The sequence below is a fragment of the Paramisgurnus dabryanus genome, chromosome 7 (assembly GCF_030506205.2).
Source record: "Paramisgurnus dabryanus chromosome 7, PD_genome_1.1, whole genome shotgun sequence".
NCBI classification, from domain to species: domain Eukaryota; kingdom Metazoa; phylum Chordata; class Actinopteri; order Cypriniformes; family Cobitidae; genus Paramisgurnus; species Paramisgurnus dabryanus.
The window spans coordinates 18,888,312-18,900,497 of NC_133343.1; the positions used below are offsets into that span (position 1 = coordinate 18,888,312).

Consider the following 12,186-nt stretch of genomic DNA (forward strand, 5'->3'; position numbering starts at 1 on the left):
GATTTGTTCTCTTATCACCTCTCAAATTTTCAGCTAAAAGTGGAGATAATTCCATTTTTCTGAATAACTTTTGTAAGAGTGAATATTAGAATGAAGTCTCTTGGCTGGAATGAGCTTCTCTACCATGTTGGCACAGATTTACAATTAAACTTAAATTTTATTACGACTGGCAATAGTGGGCAACCCCTGACAGTCCTGTCCGAATGTTATATACAGTGGCAAGGCGGCTTTAAGGGGATTCACCCAAAAAATGAAAATTATCCCATGATCTACCCTATAATAATGACTGATGCACGTTCACAAGAGAGTGCTTTACCAGCATATATGACGTAGGACGTAGCATACAAGATGTAGTGGCGTAATGACAAAGGCGGAAGCGCCGAAAATAAAACAGCCTGTCAGGAAATAGAATTCTAAAGCGGGCATTTAAAAGAAAATGCCGGAGGATTTATATTAGATGGATATTCAGTTTTTTCACCAAGCCCTATTTGTATGAATCAAAGCTGCTCATCACTATGTCTTCTACACTACAGTATGTCTCGTAGACTACGTCATATGTGTGTCGGTTGTTGCCGGAAGCTGGTTATTTTAGTTTGTACATTTTTAAATATTGATATCTTTCTCACAAAATCCCATCTATTGCCCTCAGAAGGTCTTTATTAATCCCCTGGAGCCGTGTGGATTACTTCTGTGAAGGATGGATGGACTTTTTTGGGCTTCAAATTAGAAGCACCATTTACTACCATTAAAAAGCTTGGAAGAGCCAATACATGTTCTTATATAACTCTTGTGTTCGTCTGAGAAAGATAATCATATACATCTAGGATGGCTTGAGGGTGAGTAAATAATTGGGTAATTTTCATTTTTCTGTGAACTATCGCTTTAACTGTTATGGAAGGAGCAAGATGACAGAAGGGATTTTATGCAACACCATTTTCTCTTAACAGGCATTCATATGATATAGGACAATGAAGGTAAGTGGGTGATGAGTTTATAATATTACCCTTAATTAGATTGTGATGTGATACAGATGATGACATTTTTAATTGTGGGTGAGTGAGATTGTGCTGGGGTTGGAGAGGTACGCGGGAGCGTGACACTAAATGAGACGCTATGCTGTTAATAATAAAACGCTTTTGTGATCCTGTCAACACACTTTTCAGTTTGCATCAATTTCTGATTCTACCAAGCGACAATTAGTTTTTAATCTAGTTGTGGGTATGCAGGAATCTGCCACCCTCGATCTGATCCTGATGTGGCCTGCTGAAGTAAAGCACAGTATAGGCTGTTTAAGTTGGATTCTGTTCAGGAATGACGCTTCAAAATGAGGACACACAATTTGCAGATGTTTGTAAATTTATCTGACTGGGTGTGGGCAGTGTACGCTTAACTGTGTGCTGGGTGTGTGTAGAGGGGTTGGTCTAAAATAACTTGCTGCTTTGGAATGTGTGGGGTACATTTGATTAGGATGTTGCTGGGCAGCCAGTTCAAAGGATGAAACATCAGTTTTAAGGTCACTTTTCTCAAAGTACACATGCACATGGCATACAGTCTGCACTTGGAAACTTGGCATATTTTGATGCTGTTATGAGCTGTCCCATGTGGCTTATTGGTGGTGGAGTAAGACAGAGGAAGGACACTTGGCTAAGGCTGTCATTCTAAAAGGTACAAAAGTCCAGCTTGTGTTCCCTGGATACTCAGCATCTATTTATTATCCTTCCCCCCACTGTGACCTCCCCTTTATTTTAAACCACTGATTCATCTGCAATTCAACCCCTTAAAAACCGCAAAACGTCTCTAAGTTTACATCTTCTGGGCGGTGCCATCAAGAAGCCTCGTGTGGGGGCGACTTTACAAGAATTTCTGCATATTGTGTCTGGGTCTATGGTTTGGTATCAAAATGTCATGTTTTTATCAACTTGCTGTAGATTTCTTTACATTTTTGAATTGACAAAACTTGACATCAATATTTTATGTGATTTTATACTTGTACTGTTTAAATTCTCGATTTGCATGTTGACAGATGAAAGACATCGGCGGTCCGCAGGGCGTTAAACTTCTAACACCATCCACTATGGTCACTGAGGGCCATTTGATGTGACATCTTTTTCACCTGGTCCGTTCAAAATAGAGTTTAGCGGCAAGTGTGATGCAATCACCATGCATGTCTCAAAGCTCCTGGGATTCTGGACAGAAACTGCAGCCAGCGAACGGACCTTTGGAATGTGCTTTTCAGGTTAGTGCTTAGACAGACATCGCTGGGGACATGGAGTAGGAATGGAATGGGTGGGGGTGTTGCTTAATATCTATATCCTAGCAACTGAAGGGGCATGATACCATGTCCAGTTGTTGTCAGGGGTTGGTCAACTAGTTGGCATTGACGCCGCCCCCTGCTTATGGGCTGTAGAAAGATTAAACCAAAATTAAAACATCCTCCACACTTGATTCACTCCTGTGCACTTGACCTTCTAGCACTTTAATCTGCCTCAAGTTTCTGTTTTGTTGTGTTCTGGTTTTGATGTTTTTCTTTTATTGATCATAGATCATAGATCTGCTGTAATACATGTGCTTGGGCCACTTGCTGATAACCTCGACGACCTCAGTAAAGACCTCAGTCTGGCAGTATGACATCTCCTTATGCAGCTGTACAATTCTGCCCAGAGCGATCCTTTCAACGGTAAGACAGGAGGTTTTGTAAAGTGTAGTTTGTTGGCCAACTCTAGAACGCTGTTTGCTAGGTCACCAAGTTTAACATGGACATGAACACATGGTGCATGCATAGTTTTATTTAGTTGCTACGTTTGTAAATAGATATGAGCAGCCATTGCAAAGTAGTGGGTTGCTTTTGCTATGGAACACTTAGCTTTAGCTCTCTGAATCTGTCTGAATGAGAAGAAAATCACATTGATGACACACTAGTCCAGGGTGGTGTATTTTTCTTTTTTTTTCTCATGAAAGAGTTGCTATCAGCAACTAGATTAACAAAATGGGACACTTAGGTGCTAACGGTTGTGTTTGGTTATCCAGCTGCTAGCTGGCTATGATATTTATAGTTGTGGTGTTCTTATGGTGACAATAAATACTTTTGTGCGATTTTGGATTCGAACAGACTAGATGCAGTACTCAAAATACTCAACATGCTTGATTGTAGGGTCCTCAGATACTCTCTGGACATTTGTTTTGTGACACTGATGAGGGTATAACTATTAATAGATTTGTATTTGTAAGTAGTTAAATTAATTGTCATGCTTTTAATGTTTTCAGATGTATAAACTGACCTTATAAAGCACGTGTCCCATGTTTGAGAGTTTTACAGTACAGTATTGAATCTATTTACTGTAAAGGGGTTCTTAAAATATTAAGTTTACATACCGGATACATTTAGATTACATAAAATTAAGAGTTTTACAAAAATACATGATATCTACAGCCATTTTTCCAACACACGTTTGACATTAATGCCATATTACTTATAGTCTTTTTTGCTACACTGTTAAAAATGTCTGTAGAAATAACAATATTACTGCCAGCCGTAACTTATTGTAGATTTAAATTTCATGTTATTTACTGGGAAAAATTTGTTCAAAGTTAATTAACATTAACAAATCTTTATGTTGATAAAATAACACCACCATACAAAGCATTCTGGCAACCAAAATCTGAAGAAAAAACTGAAAAAGATGGTGAGAATTTCTGATTCCCATAATGCTTTGCATGGGGTTGTGATTTTACAGTTTTATTCTGTTAAGACTTTAATGACTTTAAAAATAAGTTAATGTTTAATGTTCATTTAACTTTGAACAAACTGTTGCCAGTAAATAACATATATTTAAATCTACAGTAAGTTATTGGCAAACAGCTGCATATCTAAAGCATTTTTTTACGGTGTATGTTTCATGAAGTCTTAGCACCTGAATACATGTGAGAATACCTGCAGCGGCTGTGGGTTTAGTGACTAATCCAACTGTTAGTTGAGCTGATCTAAACCACAAAAAAAATGAAAAATGTAACAGATGTGAAGAGTACAAACAACCCCCCCAAAAAAGTAAAAAAGTACCTGATTGCTACAAATATATATGAGACATTTAAGGAATATTTATATATGAGACATAGTAGGTAACCTAACAATTACAGAATCAAATTCATAATATTATTTTTTATTTAATAATATAAGTCTTTTCAATTCAAATGATCAATATATAAAATGATCATAAATTAAATTAAATTAAATTGTCACAATCTATCTATTTTATGTGTGTTTTTGTTTTAAGATCACCTGTAGTTAATTGTAGTGCAGGTTGTATGTTTGTGCAACTGGTAGTACATTTATCATAATCTTGTACATGTAACGGTTTTGTGCTTTTAAGTAAAAATGTATTTTAGTAAATTATTCCTAGAATGAGCAAGATATTGCAGTGTCTGTTTTCCAGTGAAAATCATGCTTCTTTAAAAAACAATACATCAAATATGTTGAATTGTTTTCTGAGTAAAATAAGTGAGTGTGGGAGGTATCTTAAAGCACAGCCAGATTCAATATCATCCCATTCACAATGAAAGCACGCGTCTAAAAGGTGAAGAAGCCATAGGGGCCGCTACTCTTTTGTCTGAGCCACCATGTCCGTCCTGCAGCCCTGGGTTTGAGGGATGAGGGAATGGGGTTGGTAGATCTCTTTGAACGTTACCTGGCCTCTGATTAATGAAGATAGTGGAGAAGCCCCTCTCACTCGTCTCCCCAGATTGCTGGGCTCTGTTTGTTTTGATTGCATTTTCATCGCTGGATGTGCCCAACCTGTCAAGAGACAATGGGCAGCCCTGTTAAGCTGTGACCTTTGACCCCGTCCTGTCTACGAGGGGCCTGGTCTGTGTTTAAGTGGACGCAGTGCAGCCTCTCCCTCGGGCAGAATGCATAACTCCCCCAGTAACCAGACACCCACCCACAGCTTCTAGAGAAGCCACCTCTAGAGATGAAAACCACCCTACACTAAATGTGAACTGAAAATATGCACTACAGGTTACTATTGTCTCCAAGGAGTTTTTGCTTAGCAAGCCATGTTTGCACTAAGGCATGGGCCAGCATATTTTTTTAGTAATATACAGTAGAACATTTGAGTTCATAAAATGAATATTCGATTATTTGTTTATTTAAATAACGTTAATTGAGACAATTTTGTTGACGTTTTCATATATTTATCATTTTAACACAATTTCACAAAAGGCTTATAATTAGGAAACTCACTAAACCTATACTTAAACTTGTATATTCTTTAAAAAACTACAGAAGAATCATTATTACCTGCTTTGATAAAAGCCTGTTCTTCATTCTGTTAACTATAATGCCAGCCGCGGAGAAAACGCAATCCGCTCTGTGTTTTTCCCTGTAACAACAATAGCCGGATCTAACAAGAATATCTGGAACATTATTTTAAAGTAAGCTGACTTGATAACTTATTGCTGACTGTGCAAAGTTACTGTAAGAGCTTAGTTTAACCTTGCTTGTTTTACTGTTTAACAGCCAACTGAAGCTCTCCGTCTCACTCCAACCCAGAACACCACATATAATAAATGTTGTTATTGGTGTCATTTTATTATCCGTGTCTATCCCGATTATGTCTGTATTGAATCAACATGATAAACTGCAGTAACAGGAAGCTATCAAATTTCTCGTCGTATGGTGATGTGGGGCACATCTAAATTACACGCGAGCCGGGGGATGTGTCAGACAACGAATGTTAAACTTCAAATACTTAAATTAGTCTGCATCGGAATGCTAAAACAATTAGAAATTACATACAAATTAATTTTTGTGTATATTTTACATAAAAGTCTGTAAAAGACACCCTGTGGTGAACTGTTTTTATAAAAAAAAACCTGTTCAAATTGCATTTTTTAATAATTATTCGACTAAGTTTGCACTTCTAGAACTCTTTCATAGTTGGGATGGGATCTGATTTAGAGTAAGATGGTAAAACATTACGGAAAAGCAGAACTCTGAGTAAATGTGAGCATGTTTTGGCATTTCTTTTAAAAGAATAAAGAAAAAACTTCAGTATCTTGCTGCTGGATAGCTTCAAAACTGTTGTTCCTTAGGTTCCAGTATGTGTTATTTATTACTATGGTTGTTTTTTGTGTGATCCCATGAATCATTGAATATCTAGTGCATGCATGCTTAATTGATGAAATGGCGATTCTTACTTTAGCTGACAGCAGATAAAAAAATTCACACTATAAACTTCACCTGTCATTTCTTTGGGTGTAAATCAAAACCTGGATATTTTCACACATTGGCTCTGCACCTTTTGTCGGACCATGATGTCATTCTTGGCTGAAAATCCCTGTGAAGCGTATTGGTTTCTAGTTGCTGTCTGGCAGTCGCCCATCCTTTCATTTTCTGACCTTTTGCCGAGTTTGCATCCTCTTAATTTTAATGAGAAAATACCCCTGGCACAAGTTCGCCGATCCTGATGATGTCATGCTACCAGAGCTGTCAAGCAGGGATCTCAAACATGTCCTGTTGCAGTGTGTGACTTGAGACAGCAGCCACTCAGCACCTGCTGGAGACTTATATAGTCCTAATGCTCTCACTGAGCAGTAATGTTGACAATATTAAATGCAATAACATATCAATGAGAGTGAGACATGTAATCTTTATACAGCAACTTGGAGAGACCTTGTATAAGTTATTAGCCACTACATTCTTTGACATAAGAGAAGTAGTATTTTGATTTACGGTGTAGAGTGTGATGGCAAAAGCTAAATCTGATTAGACGTACTGTCAATTGTAGCACCAGTAAGTACTCTTGGTGCACTATAAATGACAGTCTTCCGTGATATGTGATATAGATGACATACCCCTATGATATTAACACTTTGCTTAGGTTGCTTCTGTGTGTTTATAGGCCTTTGCTTTTTATTGAATTGTTTATGTGCCTTAAATCTTCAGAGCTTAATAGTAAATGTAGGGAAAAGGGACTTCTGTCTTTAAACACACAGTGGAGTTGCTTGCTTTGTCACAATCTGTTAAGTAAACATCATAAAGTTTTTTTTACCTTTGTGCTAACTGACCCTAATTCACATACTAAGACATTAGCTACAATGATGATTCAATTATGTGGAGCCAACTTTTATAAAAAAAAGTAAAAATACATATTTCAAAATATTTCACATTTTTATTATTATCTAAATTCATGTCATGGATTATGAAATGGATCATAATTTGTGGTAATGTTATATATATATAATCCCGCGGCCCCCAGTTTGAGAACCACTGCTATAATGTATACAATGTTAAATACTAACCGACTGCCAAACCTCTCTTTACATATTGACGATTCATGATCTCCATCTCCCCCTGTCTTTAGAAAACCAAAACATTTGTTATTTTTGATGAGGTATTTGTTCCAGAGTTTATTTTAGCCACTAGTCAGACCATTAAACAAACCGGAAGTAAAGTTCCGACCAGACGCGTAACCGCGACAATGCACGTGTGTCCGATGAAACGGTTTACACAAAGTCTTGTGAGGCACTTGCAAACCTGTGCATGCGCAGTTGCTAAAGGAATTATATTGAAAAATGTATTTTAAGGGCAATTTGAGGTAGAGAAAAAAACGTTATGCTACAGTTCATGTTAGGTTTAATCATGGCTTTGAACCAGATTTTTTTCCAATTGGTTCGTTGCGAACAGAAACAGTATTTTAACGTTTCCGGTTTCCGGTTCAACCCTAAAATGTACGTTCCTGAACCGGTTAGAACAAAAAAAAAAATATAAAGTTCTGAACCGGTTAATAACGTTCCATGTCAGCTGTGGGACATACAAATAAGTAAGCTGATCATTAGGACATTAAACTTAAATTATTAGTTTACATAATTTTCCTTAAGTCTCTATCTTCATCAAACATTAAAAAAGGCTATGTAGGTGGCATAACTATAATTCTGACATGCCTACATTTGTTTCAGCATTATACATCAATTAAGACAAGGACAATTTCTGCCATGTTGTTTATTGGCAAACAACTTAAACAAATGTGTTTTATTAGAAAAAGAATACTGTGGTATTTCGAGAACCTTTCAAGTCCTGTCAAGGACAGAAAGATTGTTTGCTTGTTTTTTGAAACACGTCATTCCGTGTATGCACTTTTGAGTGCACTTAAACACACGCACACACAGACAGACGAAGGAAACAAATTCCAAATGCGCTTCGGGAAGAAGATGCAGCATAAACAGTCGCTCAACATAAAGTGAAAATTACGTTGTTTTTCAGTGTTTTATTCGCCAAATGTATTTTAATGGACTACAGTATGAGACACAGTAGCACAACTCTCTCTCAAGTTTATACATCAAGAGCTCTGATCTTTGAAGGGCATAGGGATAATCACGTTTGATTGGAGTTGGACCGGACACATTCAACTGCATATGTCTGTGCGTACAGAAAATTGCTAACTTTAGCGCCTTTTTGTGGTTAAATTGTTTAAAATCACTTAAGTGTTAACATTTGCAAGCCTTTGAAACACGTGCAACTTTCACCCTATTTAAATTTGCGTATTAATCAGCGAATCGCATGCGACCCAAACCGTGGATCGTGATATGTACGGATTACGGATCAACTGCGATGCGTTACACCACTAATAAGTATTAAAAAAACAAACATCTTAAGATGCTTGGTAACCTACAATATTTACCTCTTATGATTGAGCATTAGAGACTTGGGCTTTAGAAAGCTACTTGCTGGTGGCAAGCTTCTCATTTTTCCAGATTGTAGTAGTATGTGTCTTTTCTTATTCAAGCAGATAGAACTTTAGTCTTGCATGACTAAAATAACTGCCTGAGGCGTTGCAAACATGGTCGCCGAGTAGAGCGATTCCTTAAAGCGACTTTGGTAAAATGCCGCTCTACAAAAACAATAAGGTGCATACCCCGTTTTCTAAACCTCATGACCTGTGAGCTTACAAGATCGCATCTTTTTTATTATTACTTTCATTCGCTGTAAGTAGTTGCTGTTTTCGCCATTGCTTTACATTCTATAACACAATTCTCTTTCGTGCTTGCAGAGTGTGATTGATGTATTAATACAATTATATGAATAGCTGTCAGTACTTTATGCCACATCTTTCATTTGTATATGCTGACTTCTTCAAACACCCCTCAGAGGTTAAGTGTTTTTTTATAATGCGCGGTGGGAATGCTGAGGTATGGACCTATGGACTCACTGTGAAAGCTGACGCATTGGGCTTGGCATTTATGTGTCTTCCACTGTGCCAAATGACAATATCTATGAGGCTTAAAGTAAACATTAGGGCTGAAAAAGCTTTTATCCCCAGTGACAGTACTGGCAGCACACCGTTGTCCCAGTAATTCAACTCTAGCATTCATTCTGTGACACGCCTCTTTAGGTGAACAAAGACAGAAAAGAATATATGCCTTTTTTTCTTCTGAGTAGATGTTTGGGGGGAACCTTTGAAAGAAAGGGAAAAGAGGAATTTTTCATGGTATTGAAGCTGAATTCCAAATGCAGCTTTTGCACCTCCCATTTTTCCTGCATTAGGAAATGGGCGTAGATTATTTTGTATTACTTGAAAAAAAACATGTGCATTTCTTGACCAGTTATTGGTGTAACCTAATGTCAGGTTAGTTCAGGTATTAACTTATTTAAATTATTAATACGAAGTATAATAAGTGCATATTTATTACATTAACTGACACTTTTACACTATATGGCTAAATCCTAATAGTTCGTCTAATTTTTCATGTTAAAAGAAACGTTGTTATGGTAGAGAGCATTAGTACTATAAAATGAAAGTTTTTCTTCAAAGACCAAAGTGGTACCAAAGTGTCACTTTTCATAAATATCAAAGAATGGTTTTGCTTTGTATCTCTATACAGTAATCTGAAAGCTTTTGGCCTTCACGCATTCAGCATTTATTAGGCATGCTTGCATAGCTTAGTATATTAATATCTCCCTACCTCACAGAATGTAGGGGAATTCCGGCCCCACACCCGAGTGCCAATGCTAGATTATAGGTTGACACCCCAACTCCCAGAACCACGCGCAGACATACATTTACTAACTTCAAGCCCCGAGCCAAGCCCAGTTCAGCCACATGCATTCCGAGTGCTGCATAGCGGCGGTGTTGCTATCGTATAGATGGCAAGGGGGAATTCCGCTCTTCTTGGTCTTCAGCGTGTGCAGCTCCTTAGCAGGAACAATGAGGCACCGGGTTCTGGTTTGGTGTCATGTTTCCGATGGAGAGGGTCATCGTGTTTTCTCTGACAGTCTTTTTCTCTCTTCCCCTCCTAAATGTCATGTTAACACTGTTTTTTGGTGTTGCATTAGTCAGACAAAGACCACGGCCTTTGTGTGGCGAGTGGTAATTAAGCATGGGTTATGGTTTTACATCTCTGCTGAGCGGGGCGCCTTGACACAATGTCTGATACTGTATCAGTTTACCTCAAGAGATGTGTGCGCTTTAATTTATAAAACATTTGGTGCAGTCTTCATCAAAATGTAAACTTGTTTTTGATGTGAAAATGTGTGAAAGAGGATGCAAATGCTCATTTAACGTCTACTATTTCCAACTTTCTAGATTGAGGGAACCAGCAGCATGTCTCTCATGGGCTGAAGGTTCTTTCCTGGCCTCCATGTCACAAGGTCAGGGCTCTCAGAGTACAGATATCCTTGGACAAGATGTACTTAACCAGCTACTAGAGATGCTGGACCAGTAAGTTACAAAATATTCCAGAAATATGCTGTTACATTAATATTCAAATCAGACCACTGTAAAGCTTCACACACATCTTTTATACATGCAAATGCACACACAGTACTTAAAGGGACACTCCACTGTTTTTTGAAAATATGCTCATTTTCCAGCTCCCCTAGAGTTAAACATTTGATTTTTACTGTTTTGGGATCCATTTAGCCGATCACTGGGTCTGGCTGTAGAATTTTTAGCATAGCTTAGCACAATCCATTGAATCTGATTTAGACCATTAGCATCGCACAAAAAAATATTGACTATTCTGTAGTAACGTATACTAAGACCGACGGAAACCGACTTAAATGTTGTGATTTTTTCAAGGCAGATATGGCAAGAAACTATATACTCATTCTGGTGTAATAATCAAGGACTTTGCTGCTGTAACATGGCTGCAGCAGGCGTAATGATATTATGCAGCACCTGTCCCCTGCTATTGAAATTAACCAAGTGGACTGTTTTCGGGCAGTGCGTATTGCGTGATAGCACTACGCATGCGGCAGCCATGTTATAGCAGCAATGTCCTTGATTATTACACCATAATGAGAGTATAGTTCCTAATAGGGCTGGGTATCGATTCAGATGTTCCAGATCGATTCGATTTCTATTCACAAGCTATCAAATCGATTTCAAATTCGATTCTGATTCTCAGGTCGATTTTCATACTCGATTCAACTCAATGAATATAGATTTAATATTACTACAGTATTTAACCTCTGCATTACAAATAACACAAATAGCTTGTTCACAACACTATCGTTGTTGTCTTGCTTGCGAAATATAAAATGCTTCCATACCTCTGATTTTTTATATGAGGGTTTTAGTTATCCGTCAGCCTTAGTACAGGATGTTACTACAGAAGAGTCAAATTTTAAATAGGAAAAAATCAAAACTTTTTTTAGCTTTTTTAGCCCCTAACTTTTTTAGGGCAGCTGGAAAATGAGCATATTTTCAAAAAAAGTGGAGTGTCTCTTTAATGTACCTAACAAATTAACTTTTACGTCTAACCACTATAAGCAATCACACCTGTACCTTTAAATACTGACACACATACAATGCTGAGCTGTTTTGTATTTATTTTGTATTTTTTTGTTTTCAGATTTATCTGTATGCATTTAACAATTTAAAATTTTTTGCAAAGCAGCCGAAAAAAATTGCTCTAACACGAACAGCAAAGACATAAAGAATAAAGAAAAATAAAATGACAAAAAATATTGTAAAGTAATGCAATAAATGACATTAGTATTTTTAACTATAACAATAACTTTCTTTGGGATTATAATATGACCATTATATTTAAAGCAATATTAAAATAATGTATGTGCCTTAATATATGATCACAGAGTAGATACAAAAATGGGAATGTCCATCCAAGTGTCAAAAAATGGCAGGTCCCTGCTCACTCGGGAGTTTCTGAATGGAAAGACTCCTGAAATTA

At 37.3% G+C, this 12,186-nt stretch overlaps 1 protein-coding gene across 1 annotated transcript in view; it reads left to right on the forward strand.

The window, feature by feature from the left end:
• The first annotated feature begins 2,477 nt into the window (after positions 1 to 2,477).
• tp63 (tumor protein p63) overlaps positions 2,478 to 12,186 on the forward strand; it is a 44,999-nt gene continuing 35,290 nt past the window's right edge. Inside the window, exons 1-2 of the mRNA XM_065240748.2 lie at positions 2,478 to 2,677; positions 10,578 to 10,712. Of these exons, the coding sequence (XP_065096820.1) occupies positions 2,625 to 2,677; positions 10,578 to 10,712 (188 nt within the window). The 5' untranslated portion in view covers positions 2,478 to 2,624. The remainder of the gene's footprint in view (positions 2,678 to 10,577; positions 10,713 to 12,186) is intronic.